This window comes from Gossypium hirsutum, chromosome D13 (genome assembly GCF_007990345.1).
Source record: "Gossypium hirsutum isolate 1008001.06 chromosome D13, Gossypium_hirsutum_v2.1, whole genome shotgun sequence".
NCBI lineage: Eukaryota > Viridiplantae > Streptophyta > Magnoliopsida > Malvales > Malvaceae > Gossypium > Gossypium hirsutum.
In genome coordinates this window covers 60,505,972-60,524,621 of record NC_053449.1, presented here as the reverse complement: position 1 = coordinate 60,524,621, position 18,650 = coordinate 60,505,972, and the positions used below count along the sequence as shown (strand labels likewise).

Genomic DNA, 18,650 nt, shown 5'->3' with positions numbered 1-18,650 from the left:
CAATAGGGCAGGAAGGTGGTATACGAAAATGTGGGTTACTCACAGAACTTGAGGATGAGTACAAAGCTGGAGAGAAAAGTCAAGAATTGAGGAAATGAATGCGGACCCTCATAAAAATAAAAAAGTGTGGCACGTGACAAACAACCCAGAGTGCATGGCATGATCATGTAGGCATAAAAGCATTTAGGACAAACACGTGCATATCATGATAACATCATACATGACATATACAGGTATCCCAATAGAGCAAGGAATTTTGGGAGAAAACTGCACAGAATCAATGAAAATGAGGCTTTTAGTTTTACCTGATGTTTCTTTGAAACCCTGTTTCCTTCAGGAATTATTTTTCAAATTTTATTTTTGAAAAAATCAACTCATTGCGAGAGGTGAGTTGAGCCTCGGGACACATGCCGAGGTATTTCTTTTAAATTTCTGTTTTTCAAAAATCAACTCATATTGCGAGAGGTGAGTTAAGCATCGGGTCACACGCCGAGGTATTTTTTTAATTTTCTGTTTTTCAAAAATCAACTCATATTGCGAGAGATGAGTTGGGCCTCGGACACATGTCGAGGTATTTCTTTTAAATTTTTTTTCAAAAAAATCAACTATATTGCGAGAGGTGAGTTGAGCCTCGGGTCATGCTGAGGTATTTTTCAATTTTTGTTTTTCAAAAATCAACTCATATTGCGAGAGGTGAGTTGAGCCTCGGCTCACTTGTCGAGGTACTTTTCAATTTCTGTTTTTTTCAAAAATCAACTCATATTGCGAGAGATGAGTTGAGCCTCGGGTCACATACCGAGGTATTTTTTTTAAATTCCTATTTTTCAAAATCAACTCATATTGCGAGAGGTGAGTTGAGCCTCAGACCACATCCCGAGGTACTTTTCAATTTCCGTTTTTTTAAAAAATCAACTCATATTGCGAGAGGTAAGTTGAGCCTCGGACACATTTCGAGGTATTTCTTTTAAATTTCTGTTTTTTAAAATCAACTCATAATGCAAGAGGTGAGTTGAGCCTCGGGTCACGCTGAGGTATTTTCAATTTCTGTTTATTTAAATCAACTCATATTACAAGAGGTGAGTTGAGCCTCGGACATATGCCGAGGTATTTCTTTTTAATTTCTGTTTTTTCAAAAATTAACTCATATTGCGAGAGGTGAGTTGAGCCTCGGACACATGCCGAGGTATTTCTTTTAAATTTCTGTTTTTCAAAAATCAACTCATATTGCGAGAAGTGAGTTGAGCCTCGGGCCACACGCCGAGGTATTTTTTTAATTTCTATTTTTTTCAACTCATATTGCGAGAGGTGAGTTGAGCCTCAGGTCACACACCGAGGTATTTTTTTCAAAAAAATTAACTTATATTGCGAGAGGTGAGTTGAGCCTCGGACACATGCCGAGGTATTTCTTTTTAATTTCTGTTTTTTTTAAATCAGCTCATATTGCGAGAGGTGAGTTGAGCCTCCGACACATGCCGAAGTATTTCTTTTAAATTTCTGTTTTTCAAAAATCAACTCATTACGAGAGGTGAGTTGAGCCTCGGGTCGCATGCTGAGGTATTTTAAATTCCTATTTTTGCAAAAATCAACTCATATTGCAAGAAGTGAGTTGAGCATTGAGTCAAGTCGATGTATTTTTCAATTTTTACTTCTAAAAAAAAATCAAATCAACTCATATTGCGAGAGGTGAGTTGAGCCTCAGGTCACACGCCGAGGTATTTATTTTAAATTTCTATTTTTTAAAATCAACTCATAATGCGAGAGGTGAGTTGAGCCTCGGGTCACTCTGAGGTATTTTCAATTTCTGTTTTTTTTTTAAATCAACTCATATTGCGAGAAGTGAGTTGAGCCTTGGATACATGCCGAGGTATTTTTTTTATATTTCTGTTTTTCAAAAAAAAAAATCAACTCATAATGCTAGAGGTGAGTTGAGCCTCGGGCCACACGGCGAGGTATTTTCAATTTCTGTTTTTCAAATAAAAAGAAAAATTTTAGATAGTCGAACAAAATTCGGTGCTTTTAAGTCTTTGCTCTATCCCTGTTTCACAGCGATGATTAAAGAGGGGCAGCTGTAATCACTGAATTTTGTCCGGCTCAATTTTTTTAATTATATTTTTACCCCTAAACCTTTTGAAATTACATTTTGATCTCTAAATTTTTTAAAATTATATTTTTACCCCTAAACTTTTTGAAATTACATTTTGACCCCTAAACTTTCTCAAAATTACATTTTGACCCCTAAAATTTATCAAAATTATGTTTCGGCCCCAATACTTTTGCTACGTCTACATTTTGGTCCTTCTGGCAGCAACTTGCACACCTACCCCGTGATTTTCGGCCACTGGCCTAAGGCATGGCCTCCCTCTCCCCTAGCCACCTAATCCCTGCAAAAAAGGACAAGAAAATCAACTATAAATTGGGCTTAAAACCCCAAAAATCGGAACCCCTAATCATCAAAAAAATTCAAAAAAAGAGAGGAAAAAAGAGCTTTGAAAAAGAAAAAAATAAAGAAAAGAGAGAGCTTTTTTTCAGAAAAGAGGAGTAGAAGAGGAGAGCTTCATCGTACGCCACCGTCGACCACCGCACCAGGCCGGGGGGAGCGCCGTCGGGGGCTGAATGAAGGAGAAGAAAAAGAGAGAAAGAAAGAAGAAAGAAAGAAGAAAAGGGAAAAAAAGAAAAAGATAAAGAAAAAGATTTTTTTTAACAGTGGGGTCGAACCGACCCGACCCGACCCGACAGCACCAGCAGGCCACAGCAACAGCCCAGCAACTTAGTAGGCCAGAGAGCAGCCCAAAAAAAAAAACAAAAAGAAACAAAAACAAGGCCCAAAGCAAAAAAAGGGCCCAATGGAAAAAAAGGGCAGGCCAACAGCAGGCAGCCCAGCAAGCCAGCAGGCCAGTCCGCACGCACCAGCCCAGTAGGTAGGCCAACGGGCCGGCCCAGCAGAGAGAAAAAAAGGAGAAAAAAAAGAAGAAAAAAGAGAAGGAAAAAAGAAAAAAAGGGGTTTAATTTGTGTAAACCGTTCGGCCAAGCTCGTGTTTTGGATTTTTTTTCGGTAATTTTGTTTATTTCACTTTTAATTTAATGCTTGTTTTTTTATGCTATTTCGTTTTAATATTTTTAGTACTTTATGAATTTTTATATTTTTGTATTTATATTTTTAATTTAATTTAATTTAATTTAATTTAATTTTAAATTATTTTAATAAATAAGGCAACGAATCGATTTAACATTAAACCGTTGATTTCATCGCTATGTTGGGTGAATATCACCGGTTTGCGTTAAACACGATACGCCCTTTAAAAAAACGAAAAAAATTCAAAAAAATTCAAAAAAAATTTATATTTTCAAAAAAAATTCCTGTGTTTTCAAAAAATTCCATTTTTCAAATTTTTCATGTTTTCAAAAAAAAAATTACAGTGTTTCAAAAATCTTCGTGTCTTCAAAAATTCTGATGGTTTCAAAAATTTTCATGTTTTAAAAAAATTCCCGTGTTTTTAAAAATTTTCGTGTTTCAAAAATCCTCGTGTTTTCAAAAATTCTGGTGTTACAAAAAATTTCGTGTTTTCAAAAAATTTCGATGATAAAAAATTTTTCATGTTTTCTAAAGACTTCCATGTTTCAAAAATTTGCGTGTTTTCAACAATTCTTGTGTTTCACAAATTTTCACATTTCAAAAAATCGCGTTTTCAAAAAATTTCTCATGTCTCAAAATCGTCGCGTCTTCAAAAAATTTCGTGTTTTTAAGAATTTTTGTGTCTCTAAAATTCTTGTGTTTTAAAAATTTTTCGTGTTTTCAAAAAAAAAATTGTTTCAAAAATATTTGTGTTTCAAAAAAAATTTACTGTATTTTGATCGGATCGCGATTAACTATTAAATTGAACTTGTATTTTTGAAAATTAAGACAACGTGCGTTTAAAGAGATACCAATTTTGGGAGTCGCGAGGGTGCTAATACCTTCCTCGCGCGTAACCGACTCCCGAACTCTAATTTTCTCTGAATTTTCACGTATACCTAAAATTACCTCTTTTTTAGAAAAATTTAAAAATAAATTATTCTTCAAAAAAAAGAGAAATTATTAGGTGTCCGATCACACCTAGAAAAAAGATCGGTGGCGACTCCTTTTTTTTTTCAAATAAAATCGAGACACTGTTTTTAAATTTTCAATAATTACTTTGACTAGCGCCCGTGCCCAAATTTTTAGGTCGCTACATTTGAATCTAACATATGAGCATTTTTCATAACACATTATTTGTTTTTTCCTTTTTAAAGAGCGCCGTATATCAATTTTGACTCGAATTCTCATATAATTTCTACTTTCTTTTCCCAAGCTTGAACCATCGTATTCCATGAATTCTCCTATAAAATTCCCCAATTGAATTGCCAGATTTTTCGAGACAAAACCTATTGGGACATCATGTACTTGGACCCACAAAGGTGAATAGATTAAAGGGATCTGCAACAGATTCTCCCCGTTCTCAACTTATGGAGGATTAATAAGTGATTATTAAAAGTCCAAGGTGAACCTTTTATAATCCTTTCAAGATCCATTAAAAAAGAATTGGAATAAATACATTTTTTCCTCATATCTGTAATTTGAACTCCCCGTACAGGATGCCACAAGTTTGCCATTGTACTTCTCATTGCTGGAAAATGGAATATACTTGCAGCTAAAAAACATCCCACCAATTGTAAAAACTCCCCATCACCATTCGTTCCCTCTTCAGTTTGGATCTGAAGAAATTCATCTTCTTCCTCCTCCAGCGTTAATCCTGCTAGATCTGCCTCCATGCAAACTTCAAAACCGTAATAAAAGTAAAAAAATAAATTGAATTGGTAGATGCCGTCACTGTTTTATCAAAAACAAAGCCAAAGCCTAAAACTGCTAGAAAAGCAGATAGAGACGTGCTAACCTAGCAGACTCATGGTATAATGGTTAAACAATATAATTTTACTTGATCGAGATTTTTTTGGGCTTTATGCAATATTTTTTTGGTTTTAGTGTAAAATGCCTTTCTTTTTTAAAAAAAGTAATTAAATTATTTTTTTTGTACATACTTGAAATTTTTAAATACATAAAAAAAGCCTTTAATTTTAAAAAATAATTAAATATCTGTTTTTTTAAAATACATGTGGCAAAAAATGATAAAAAGTACAAATAAAAAAATTATAAAAAAATTCTTTTAGCAATATGATTTTTATAATTTTTTTTACAGATTTTATAATTCTTTACTTTTTTTATAATTTTCTTACGACTTTATAAAATTTTATAATTTTTTTTCTATTTTTATTAATATTTAATATTTTTTATAATTTTTATAAATTTTATTTTTATCATATGTCACACCGTGATTGTGACACGTGGTGGTTTTAACTAAAAAAAAGTAGGGGTGTTAGATACTACACTAATTCACTTGAACAAAGAAATAATTGTAGGCCCGACTGCCCACCTGAAATATGGGAGGGTCTGGGTAAAAATATAGGCCCGAAATATGGGTTTGGGCAAAAAAATAAGGCCCGTTTAGAAAACGGGCCAGGACTCGGGCACCACTTTTTTGTCCCGTGCCCGGCCTTGCCCGACTCGAATATAATAAATATATATTTTTTAATTTTTAATTTTTAATTTTAAAATATTTTTAAAATAATTTTTTTATTTTTTATTTTTAAAATACTTTTTTGGTGTTTATTAAAAAAATGGGTCGGGCCGGGCCAGGCTCGGGCTTAGATTTTTTTCCCGGGCTGGGCTTGGACAAAATTTTAGGCTCATATTTCGGGCCGAGCTGGGCCCGGGCCTAAGAGGCGGGCTGACATTTTTTCTTGGCCCAGCCCATGGAAACCTCTAACAAATTGAGAGAGATGAATTTACTAAGAAAATTGCTTAGTATTTTTATCTGTTTGAATTAATACATTGTTGATGTTAATATAATTGTATATGAGCAACTGCTCCTAACCAACTACATACTAGACTAATTAACTAAATGATAACAAACTAACAGTCTCAATCTCTATACTATATCATTCACCCAGCTTCTCAATAGGTAAGACCCGAAGTAAACTTTAAAATCGGACAAAAGTAGAAACAGACAATGGTTTAGTGAGAATATTTGTGACCTGGTCATAGGCTGGCACTTCACCAACAATAAGGGAGCTACCAGCTACCTTCTCACAAACAAAAAATAAGTCAAGTTCGACATGTTTGAATTTGGAGTGTAAGATCGGATTAGCTGCAACAACAACTGCTCTGGAATTGTCACACCAAACAATAGGAGGATCAGCAGAACTAATATTTAATTCTGTTAGTAGAGAATTTAACCAAGCAATATCATTGGTAGCTGCAGTTAAGCTCTAGTATTCAGCCTCTGCCGTGGAATGAGAAACAACTTGTTGTTTCTTGGAACACCATGAGACAAGTGTATGACCAAAGTAGACACAATAGTCTGTCGTAGAACAGCGGTCATCAAAATCGAGACTCCAGTTGGCATCAGCATAACCAACTAAAGATAGTTTGTCGGAGCGATGCAAAATCAGCCCATGATTAATAATGCCATGTAAATACCTCAAAATACGTTTTAATGCTACCAGATGGACTGTAGTAGGGGAATGCATGAACTGACACACACGATTTACCGCATACGCAATATTCGGCCGAGTTAATACCACATATTGAAGAGCACCAGCAAGACTCATGTATTCAGTAGGATTAGTAAGTCGATCACCCTCATCTTTAGACAAAGTAGATGAACTAACCATCGGCGTATGAACACTCTTTGCATTAGCCAGAGAACACCTGCCAAGGAGGTCTCGAATGTACTTGCGTTGCCATAAGTGGAGACTTCCAGTAGATGACCAACTGACTTCAATACCTAAAAAATAATGGAGGTCGCCCATATCCTTTAGAGAAAATTCGTTATGTAGCTACTGAACAAAATAGTTTATTTCGTTAGTCGAACTTTCAGTAATAATAATATCATCCATATAGACCAAATCATAGACGATGAACTTGGTTGTAACTTTAACAAACAAGGAAGCATCATATTTTGATAAGACAAAACCACTAGAAACAAGGAACTGTTTTAATTGTCAAACTAGGCACGAGGAGCTTGCCGTAATCCGTACAATGCCATTGTTAGGCGACATACCAAGGCTCACCATTTGCTTCATATTGAACATAGCTTGGAGGTTGCTGCATAAACACTTCATTAATAAGATCTCCATTTAAGAAGGCATTGTTGACATCGACTTGACGGAGTTTCCACTCATTTGATACAACAGCAGATAATATGGTTCGGATAGTAGCAGGTTTGACCACCGGACAAAAGGTTTTTTTGAAGTCACATCCAGGTACCTGTGAACATCCTTTTGCTACCCATTGTGCCTTTCGTCGATCAACCGACCCATCAGGATTCTTTTTTATTTTGAAAAGCCATTTGCACCCAATTACTTTTCAACCAGGAGGTAGAAGAACAAGTTCCCAGGTAGAGTTAGCCATTAAAGCATCAAATTTAGTTTGAACTGCTAATTTCCACTCATTATGAGCAAGAGCTTTCTCAACAGAGCGTAGCTCAAAATCTACAGCTTCTATTGACAAAGCCTTGGGTTTAAAAATTCCTGCATTAGACCGAGTAACCATAGTGTGAGTATTTTTTGGAGGAAGAAAATGAATATTTGAAGAAACACAGGTTTAATCGAACGGACTAGCTTCTGCAGAAGGAATTGAAAAATGATGCTCCCTATGATCAGGTCATAATTTAGCTGACGAACCAATTGAAACGGGTTGTCTTGGAATACACGTGGCTAACCCAATCGAAATAGACTGCACGGGATTGCAACTTGAAGCAGGAGGCAAAGGGACAACAGGTGGCGAGATAGTGGCCAGAGTAGGCGAAGGAAACAAGAATCAACGTTCATCAAAAACAACATGGCGAGAAACAATAACTTTACCGTCTGGTGTGAGACAATGATAGCACTTATGTTGAAAGCTATATTCCAGAAATGTACATACCTATGAACGAAAATCTAGCCTGTGTTGCATAAAAGGACACAAATACGGAAAACAACAACAACTAAACACCCTTAAGTGATTATATTTAGGTTTACGACTATGAAGAGTCTGATACGGAGACTGACCTTTCAAGATAAGAGTGGACAGATGATTGATAAGGTGAAGAGCACTGCATAATGCATATCCCCAGTAATCTATAGGTAAATTAGCCTAGGCTAAAAGTGTAAGGTCGATTTCTACAATGTGCCTATGTTTACGCTCAACAACCCCATTCTGTTCTAAAGTATATGGGGAGGAAAGACAATGAAGAATCCATGACTGGTCAGAACCGATGTAAAAACTCGAAACTCACCGCCCCAATCACATTGAAATTTTTAAATATTCTTCTCAAACTGAGTGACGACCATCTTCTAAAACTGAAGAAAACATTCAACTGCTTGAGATTTACGTTTAGGCAGATAAACCTAAGTAAACCAACTACACATGTTTACAAACGAAACATAATACATATTACCCCCACAGGCAACAGGAGCCGATTCCTACAAATAAAAAACAACCAATTCAAACAATTCAATATATTCAGTAATAGAATGTAAAAAGGGCAATTTATGTGATTTCTCTTTCTGTCAGGCAATATAAACATTATCAAGACATTTTTTATTGGAAACAATTCGACACTTATTAAGAACAAGTTTAACAACTGCAGTAGAAGTGTAACCAAGTCTTTTATGCCACAACGTAAAAACATCATCATCTGAAGGGAAATCTTGGATCCTGGTGTTATGAATAGAAGGGACTGCATCAGGTAGAACAGACAGACAGGCCAAAAATTGATAGAGACCATCACGAACTTAGCCCTGTAGCAAAATTTCCTGTGTCTAGATGTCCTTAATAACACAATAAGATTGGTGAAATTTAAAAAATACATTATTGTCATTAGCAAATTAAAAGACAGACATAAGATTTTTCGGATGCTCGGCACGCACAAGACATTAGAGAGATGTAATAACTTCTTCTGTGCAGGTAGAATAACGTTTCCAATAGACGAAATTTTAGTAGGGGGTCTATTCCCCATTAAAAGAGAAAAAATACCTGAGTATAGAGTGGACTTGTTTAAACCAGAAGCATTCTGGTAGACATGATGAGTAGCTCTGGAATCTGGATACCATAACGTGGTCCCTACCGGCACAGGAACATACGAATTAGTATTATCAAAGTTGGACCCGTACTGAGTGGCAGCCGAAAAATCAGACACGTGAAAATTAGGGATTCAGGACAATCCAACACACTATGAGAAGTCAAAGTTAAACACACGTACTTGTGGTTTAGTTCACCACGGGACTTCGGGAACATTATTTTGCATAGAGCCTTCAAGGTCAACATAATTAGCATTAGGCCTAAGGAAATTTAGTCTAAATTTTAGGCTAGCATTGGTCTTCTCTCTAGGACCATTCGGCCCAAGGTACTGGCCTACAGTATTCGGCCTATAGCAGATAGCCTAACACGACGCTGGCCCAAATTGCGCCCCAATTCATGCCCCAAGTCACACCCTATGTGTGGTCTATCATATGGACCATAAGACACATGCGGGCCTCTAACAAACCTAAACAAAGTATCAAGTGGCCCACCAACAAGCCCAACCCCGTGACCAACTTCATTAGGGGTAATATATGCAAAGGGATTAACCCTAGATTGCGACAGATGATACCCAATTGGTAGTGTAGCCATCCTCCCCACGAAGTACCACCAGAAAAATACTTCAGAACAGTGTCCGCATGCAGCCCGAAACATCGAGACTAGTAGATCAGCCAAAGAAGTCACCATCATGCACCTCTGTCCATCATGAGCAGAGAAAAATTGCACTGTGGTTAGAACGTTCGGGCTGCCGTAGTCGCGACTGACACGGTAGAAGTAGCTCTATGCCAAATAACCGTATTGGCCACAAATCTGACACTGTGTCCGAGGATAAAAACCACACCCACGCAAACCAATCATGGAACGCTCACCACGTACATCATGCAAATCGGATTCGGTCACCGCTGTAACCAAAGGGGTTTTAACCATGTGGGTATGCATCGGGACATCTCCACACGCCGCTCGTGTTTGATGACTTTCAAACTCCATTAGGATGTCGACTAGTTTTTGAAAAAGAAGAGTCACCGACGAGAACGAAGCCAAAGTCAACACCGCGTCAAAGTTTTACGAAAGACCAGTAAGAATGACCTCCATCTTTTTGGCCTCAAAAACAACAGATCCAGAATCCACAAGTAATGCACATATGTTCTATATTTTGGCAATATATTCTTTTATAGTTAATTCACTTTTTTTGATATCTTAGCACTAGCGGAAGCAGCGAAAAGACGGTTCGCAGTGCTCTAAACTTCGCATGCAGATTTAGCAGTTGTAAAACAGGATAACAAAGGTGTACTAATCGTAGAAATGAGCCAAGAGGCCAATAACTTATCTTGTTGAGTGAACAAAGATGCATCTGGATTCGAAGTAAGAACACCATCTGAAGACGCTACAAATTTAGGCGGAGCAAGTAACGTGCCTTCCAGAAACCCTTGCAACTCATATCCTTCCGTGATTAAACGAATATGTTGCTGCCATTGGACAAAATTACTTTCATCTAATTTTATTTGTCATGACGAAGGAATGACTGAATCAAACAAGAGTTGAAAAACGAGAGATTAATATGATTAGCCGAAGTAAAATCTGTGGAATTAGCCATGGATCGGTAGCGGAAGCAAGCACCAAGAACTAGGCAACTGATACCATGTTAGATACTACACTAATTCACTTGAACAGAGAATAAATTGAGGTAGAAAAAATTGAGAGAGATGAATTTACTGAGAAAATTGCTTAGTATCTTTATCTGCTTGAATTAATACACTGTTAATATTTATATACTTGTATGTGAGTAACTGCTCCTAACCAACTACATACTAGACTAATTAACTGAATGATAACAGACTAAAAGTCTCAATCTCTATACACTATCAAGGGGCAATTAACTTTAAAGGTCAACTGTTAAAGTTAACAGTCAAAGGGCCTTTTTGATGCATTTTGGCAGTTCAAGTACCTAATTGAGTAAAAAAAAAGATAATAGCTTAATTGCATTTTCTAAAAAAGTTTGAAGACTTTTTACATCTTAAGCCTATTTTTTTTAGTGTAGTGGTAAGGAAAGTTGTACTCTTAAAAAGAGATCTCATATTCAAACTCTGGAAATAATAATATTTTCTGATACAACCATGAACCATAAAAGAATTAATATTGAATAATATTTTGATAAAAAAATGCTTTAAAGTTTACCTTTTTTTATTGAAAAGGAGAGCAACAAAGTATTACAGCAGGGATCTTTGAAAAGCAGCACACTCGACTGCATATACATCAGTAACAGAAAAAGGAGCAAGATCAAAAAATTGTCTCTCTGGTGGAAGCTTCACTGTTAATCTTTCCATGCCATCCGCTACTAAATTCCGACTCCTCGCAACATGCGACACCTTAACCTCCCATTCTCTTTGGATTTTACTTTTCAGTACCAATCAAATTAGTCTTGGAACCTCCTAATTTAACGAAGCAATGATTCAAATATTTAATGTTAGATAACTTTAATGGTGAAATTGAAAAACTTTTAAAGTTAATTACTAAAATAAAAATAAGTTAATACTTGGTGACCAATGATGTAATTCACCCTAAAGTAATAATATTTTTTTACCAAAAATAGATGACTTAATTGAGGAAATTGATGTTTGACCAATATTATTTTTTTGGGTGGAAAAGTAGAATATAAAAATCTAATTATATAAGTTAGATCAGTCCCTCCAACGAGGAGGTCTCAAACAAGCAGAAATGTTTAGATCCATGCTGGACCAGTTTGACCAAATGATCAGCTTCTTGATTTTTCTCTATAGAAATGTGTTTAATGCACCACTATTTGAAATGCGACAACATCTGAGGAATTCTTCTAACCAAAGCAGAATTAGATATTTCTAGAGACCTCTCTTGAATAGCTATAACCGCCTTAAGGCAATCCGATTGAATTAACATACTATCATATCCCTTATTAGATAAAATAATCAACCAATCCAAAATACCCTACGACTCAGTATAAAAAATAGATCAATCTCCCAAATGTATATTAAAACCAATAATCTATGCTTTATCTCGATCACGCACTATTCCCCTTGCCGCCGCAAAACCAACTTCTTTCTGGACAGACCCATTTGTACTCAAAATGACTGAATCGTTAGATAAACATGAAGATGAAAACTTACCTCGTGTCTCAGTCATTTTGCCCTTAGTAGAAGAGACGAATTGATTTGCCCAACTGTAAGACACCTTAAAAGATTAATTAACACTCCAATAATCACATTGAAAAATGAGAAGATTACGATTCTTCCAAATATGTCATGCGGTGATCTCAAATATACAACGCAGTCTACATCTCCTAAACACCAGTTATGCTAATTTTGCAAGTTTAACATAAGCAGTCATACAAATTTACTGCATAAAACCTAGTATGCCATTCAGTTGGAATTAAATGATCCCAGACATTCCTCATTGCAGAACAATCCCTAATTGCATGAAGTGCATCCTCAAAACCATGACCACAAACCCCACATGTTGAATCATGACCTAGTCCTCGCCTTGCTAGTTCCACCTTGGTAAGCAGACGCTGATTGAAAGCCAACCAAATAAAATACCTAGCCTGTTGGGGTCTTTGGAATTTTCAAGGGAAACACCAAATCTGTTCTTTCAAATTCAACGACCCTTCCTGAAGCTTCTTATAAGCATTTTTAAGGGAAAAGGAACCTGTCAAGGTACCTCCTCAAATGATCCTGTCAGACCTGACAAGTAATTTTATAGCTTTTTTTTAGGGTAAACTATCTAGTTGCTCACTCAACTTTTTCAATGCTTTCATTTTTGTCACCTCTGTTAGAGAAATATTTTCATTTTAGCCACCCAATTTTGACTTTTTTTTTACTGTGATGGAGGGTAAAAAATAGTAAAAAATGATGACATAACATGCACAACAAACCACCATTAGAGATTTAACGTTTGGCTGACTAAAATAAAAAATTTCTCGAATAACAATGACCAAATTACAAGTAATTTTATTTGAGTGATCGAAATAAAAACATCTAAAAAATTGGGTCAACAACTAGTTACTTTATTCAAAGAAAAATTCAAGTTTCCAATTTTGACTCATTACAAATTATTTACAAATTACAAGTTTCCAATTGGGTCTTAAATTATAAATTATTTACCGTATACTTTTGAAGGAAATTAGAAACTAATTTTGAGTGACGTGAGATGTAAAGAAAATTGGGTTTTTTATTATTATTATAAAAATGACTTTAAAATTTTGATTAATTATGAAAATGACCTACATTTTTTATTATATACGTAAATGACCTGAAATGAACCGTAAAAGTTAGTGGAGCCAAAGAGAATGACACCACCAAAATACCACGTCAGCCACCTAAATAAATTTTTTTTTATAGTGCGCAACCTATATAAATATTAAGAAAATGCTATTATTTCTCAATAATTAGGGACTTTAAAGAAATTTATTTTTTTGGTAAAGTTATTAAGAATGGCGCCACCATCTTTTTATGTGTCAAAGGGTATTTTTTTTAATTTTTAAAATTTTAAAAAATATATATTATTTTATTGAATTTTTTATTCATGTATTGACGTATTATATTGGTGGCGCCATTCGCTTAATCTCCACCAACTTTTACAATTAATTCCGGTTATTTATATATATAATTAGAAAGTTAAGTCATTTTCGTAATTAATCAAAATTTTAAATTATTTTATAAAAAAAAGCCAGAAAAGTCGTAGGAAAAAGATTTGAATGCAGGATGATAGTGGCAACAATAGACAACAAGAACGGAACAAAATCCTAACAGTAATTTTCAAGAAAAAAGGTTATATAAAAATGGCATTTGCATGATCAATCCCATGACCGAACACTCGTCGACTGTTAAAAATAATTACACGACAACAAAATCCCAGTGTCTGAAAGATTTTTAAAGCATTTTCTTGCGTTTATTTCCATGGAAGCTCTGTTTAAAAAGCTTACTTTCTTTGAAAAAATTCAAGGTTCCAAGAAAGGAAGGGGTTGACCCAAAAATGTAAGCCCTTCAAAGTTTTCCATTAAGAAATCCCAATATTTCAAGCTTTGAATTCATCAAACCGCTCGTGGTCTCCAACCGCGAGGCTCGAAAACCGTTGAATTAGACCCATATTTTTAATCCCATTTTTATCAGTCAAAGCCCTGTGTGGTGTTAGATACACGATTTCAATGACTTTCCATTGCCTGTTTTTGGTAGGTTTGGTGTATACATATTTTTAAGGCTTAGTGGATTCCATAGCTTTTTTTTTTTTGCTTGTATTATATAAGAGAGAGCGAGTTGTCAGATTCTGAAACAACGTTTTGATCGATTCGAAGAGGATTTTCATAGAGAATATATTCAGTATATATATTCAGGTAGATATATGTACGGCAGTCAATATTCTTTGCCAAAACTTGGTTTGATTTTGCATGTAGCATGCTAGATGAAAAGGGTTTAATCCTTTACACAGAGTCTGTCTGTTTGTATTGAATTCATAACTTGATTCTTCTTATATGAACATTATGATATGGGACAATCTGCAAAGTATCTGATATAATCTTCAGTATATATACGAGTAGATATGCCAAAAAGTTGTTTGCGTTTGCATATAAGGTGCTTGATGAAATGGGTTTAATCCTTTACATGGAATCTGTGTGTTGATATTGAATTCATGTTGCTCTGATTAGAATTTAGTGTCTGAAATGATTTGATTTGATTCTTCTTATATATGAACTTTATGATATAGAATAATTTGTATCCTGTAATATATCGTATATATCTTATGCATTCAGTATATATGCAGGTAGATATGCCAATTGAATTCAGTATATATGAACTTGAAGAAAAGGGTTTAATCTTTTACATAGAGTGAGTGTGTTGGTATATTGAATTCATATTGGTTCTGGTTTTCGATTCGGCTTACAACGTCAGTCTTTGTTCGAATGACAGAAGTGATACCGAGGGTAAATAGTTTGAAGGGAACAGATTCAGAATCCATGACTAACTCGGTTGAATCAGATGAATTTCAAAGAAAAGATTCAAGAACATTGAGAGATGGCACACATGATCATGAAGTGGTACTCGAGAAAACTTTTTCTTTCAAGGATCTAGTTATAGATAAAGGGAAGTTTGGTTTGAATGTATCGAATTCAAATGGACTCTTGCACGAGCCGATTCCCGCGCTTTCTCTACCAGAACCGACAATTTTGTTTTCACCAAGACCAGTTAGTGAGCTCGATGTGGCTGCTGTTAAGCTTCAGAAGGTGTACAAGGGCTACCAGACTCGAAGAAACCTTGCCGATTGTGCAGTGGTAGTTGAGGAGCTATGGTGGAAAGTATTAGACCTTGCAGAGCTCAAGCTAAGTTCTGTGTCGTTCTTCGATGTCGAAAAACCAGAATCCATGGTTTCACGATGGGCAAGAGCGAAAACAAGAGCAGCAAAGGTATGAATCCTTACAGCTAGCACATTCAAATACTTCTCCATTTAACCATATTAATGGTGTTTTTTCCTTATTAAATTGCAGGTAGGAAAGGGATTGTCCAAAGATGAAAAAGCTCAAAAACTAGCCCTTCAACACTGGCTTGAAGCCGTAAGTTACTTTGAAACATTAACAATTAGCTGCAACTCCATGTCCCAAATCATCGGAGGCTAGTACTCAAGACGGGGACTTTTCCCCCTTTGTAGATTATACACACACATATATATACATGTAAACATAATCTTAACTGTATGGCTTTGCTATTACATTATCTTCATTGCAGATTGATCCACGACATAGATATGGACATAACTTAAACCTGTACTATTATGTTTGGTTCTCAAGTGAAAGCACTCAGCCATTCTTCTACTGGTACAAAACAGTAACAAATCAGCCCTTCATCACATCCCTATAAACTCAAAATAAATCATCTCATAACATGGTAAAGACATTGTCTTGTCTTTTGATGTTTTGAAACAGGTTGGATATTGGAGATGGGAAAGAAGTAAATCTCGGCAAATGTCCAAGGAAAAAACTACTGCAGCAATGCATCACATATCTTGGACCAGTATGTTCTAAAACAAGATTAGCTTGAAAATGTATATGATTCAACAATGGCTGCCTCAATTTAATAAATCATTTTTCAATGACTATATTTGCAGAAAGAAAGGGAAGAATATGAGGTAATAATTGAGAATGGGAGACTTGTTTTTAAGCAAAGTGGGTTACAGGTGGATACAACAGGGGGATTCAAATGGATATTTGTTCTTAGCACAACTAGAGCCTTGTATGTCGGTCGAAAAGAAAAGGGTAAATTTCAACATTCTAGTTTTCTAGCCGGTGGTGCCACCACCGCTGCCGGAAGATTAGTTGCTCGTGATGGAGTTCTTGAGGTACATTTCACTTTCGTCCAGCCTTCACCGCTCGACTTAACCGTATTGGTGTAATTTATGTGCTTAACTCTTTGTCACTTTTTGACATTGCTTTTTAGGCTATATGGCCATACAGTGGTCACTATCATCCCACAGAAGAGCATTTCATGGAATTCATCAACTTCCTTGGGGAAAACCATGTAAATCTCACTAATGTTAAGGTAAAAAAATCTCTATTCAGCTCGACATCGTATATAATGATTTCGGAGATCGAATTCTAACATATATGACCCTTTTTTGTTTACAGAGATGTGCCACTGATGATGACTATTACGGACAAGCCCCGGCTAATGAACCCAAACCAGAAGAACTAATGGAGGGTGCCGAGTTGGAACCACCAATGTTCAATCCGGGCAACAGATTGTCTTGTAAGTGGACCACAGGGGTCGGACCACGTATTAGTTGTGTCCGGGACTACCCAACTGAGCTCCAGTTCAAAGCCCTGGAACAAGTTAACCTGTCACCAAGGGTGGCTCCTGGTGTGGTGAACCATGGACCAATCCCCTCACCAAGGCCTAGTCCAAAGATCCATCTTTCCCCACGGATTGCAACCATGGGTCTGCCAAGTCCAAGATCCATATCAACATCTAACCAAAAGCCAGTTCAATAGCCGAAAATGTTAATTCATTAGTATTTTTTGTATTCATTACTCATTTTGTTTTGTATGTAGTCAATCATTATTAAGTCAATCAAATTTTCTATAGCATTACAACGAAAGAATGGTTCCACTGTGGCCTAAATCCTAAAAGGGAGAAGAATACATACAGCACTAGAGACCTTAAGCTTAACCCCAGCTCGTAATGCCTAAAACCCATACAATGAACCTTAAGAGATCTAAGCTGGACTGGAAGTGAAGTTGTCGCATACCATCGTCGAAGAGAATGGCATGCAGCACCTGACCGAAGATCACGCCATATCGGAAACAACACTTGATCTTAAAAAACGAGAAAAAGAAGAAGAAAGAACACTAGTAAATTACAAACAAGTTGAAAGCAAACCCATCATTGGGCTTCAACCCCTGTAAGCACTATGAACTAGTGTCACGGGGCTAGACCTTTCGTCTCGCAAACCGTGCGGCCTTAGGCGATCCGTTTGCTCCAAACTCGCCTAAGTCAGCCTTTACGCCCAAAAGTGAGGATTCCTTAGAACTCCTCCAAGGCACCAATTTGTATAGCGGAAGTGATTGTGCCAAAAGAAGCTACAAGAGAACAACAGAAAGAGCGCTCGCAAAGTGTTTGAGTAAATGCTCTCAATTCTTATTCACAAAGAATAATGAAACAATTCAGGAGTGAGTACAAATGAGGGGGAGGCTCTCTATTTATAGTTGAGATCCCCCAAAATCGACGGTCAAGATACAATTACATCGACAGATGAGATTTAACCATATCCCTTAATTTTAGGGATTTACAAGATAAGCCTTATCAAATTTAATCTAATCTTTACAAGATATGATTCCCTCTATCTTCTAAGATTAGTTACCATATTAGCCTAAGTTGCCATCTCTTCACTATCGGGCCAACCAGGCTTCAATCTGACAGGCTTCTCCAATATCTCTTTGAATCGGGCCAGTTCTTGTGGGCTAAATGATCCCCATCTGAGCAACAGACCTCCATTGGATGCATTTGGTGCGCTGGTCACGGGCTTTGAACTGCGGCCCGTGACATTCTCCCCCACCCATTCTCGTAACGTCCTCGTTGCGACTTCCGAATGGCACTGACTTGATTCGTATCGGTCTCGTCTCGACGCCTTAGCCTTTCCCTTCCTTCGGGATTCTTGCCTTGGCTTATGTCGCTTCTTAACTCGAGCCGTCCTACTCGCTGCATTTACTCTGGTCAACTGTCCCACATGCATCGCTTCCTTTTTCTTGAAGTCTGATGCACCACCCACCTCTCCCATAGGTGGAAGCCTTGTCGATGACTCGGCCAACTCTGATGTCTATAATGTTTTTAGTGGATCTCAGTGTAGCATACCTGGCACATCGGAGGCTTGTCTGAAAAAGTAGAATGATTTGGGTAAAAATATAGGTTTGAAAAATAAATTTAGTAAGAAAATAAAGCTCGTATTAAAAAACATGTGGGTCTTGTGTAAAACTTTTTCGGCCTGAACTCGATGAATT

At 36.4% G+C, this 18,650-nt stretch overlaps 1 protein-coding gene across 5 annotated transcripts; it reads left to right on the top strand.

Annotated features, from left to right (window-relative positions):
• The first annotated feature begins 13,886 nt into the window (after positions 1-13,886).
• On the top strand, positions 13,887-17,251 carry LOC107932014 (IQ domain-containing protein IQM1). Of its 5 annotated transcripts, none has more exons than XM_041109404.1 (9): positions 13,887-14,142; positions 14,927-14,991; positions 15,073-15,566; positions 15,648-15,713; positions 15,886-15,974; positions 16,083-16,170; positions 16,265-16,495; positions 16,594-16,695; positions 16,782-17,251. In XM_041109404.1, exons 3-9 carry the CDS (start codon positions 15,120-15,122, stop codon positions 17,142-17,144), a joined length of 1,386 nt encoding a protein of 461 aa, XP_040965338.1. In that variant the 5' UTR covers positions 13,887-14,142; positions 14,927-14,991; positions 15,073-15,119; the 3' UTR covers positions 17,145-17,251. The 5 variants fall into 5 exon arrangements, with proteins under 5 accessions (XP_040965338.1, XP_040965336.1, XP_040965335.1 ...); XM_041109403.1 differs by having other exon boundaries at positions 13,934-14,336; XM_041109402.1 differs by having other exon boundaries at positions 13,933-14,142; positions 14,927-15,566.
• The last annotated feature ends 1,399 nt before the right edge of the window (positions 17,252-18,650 follow it).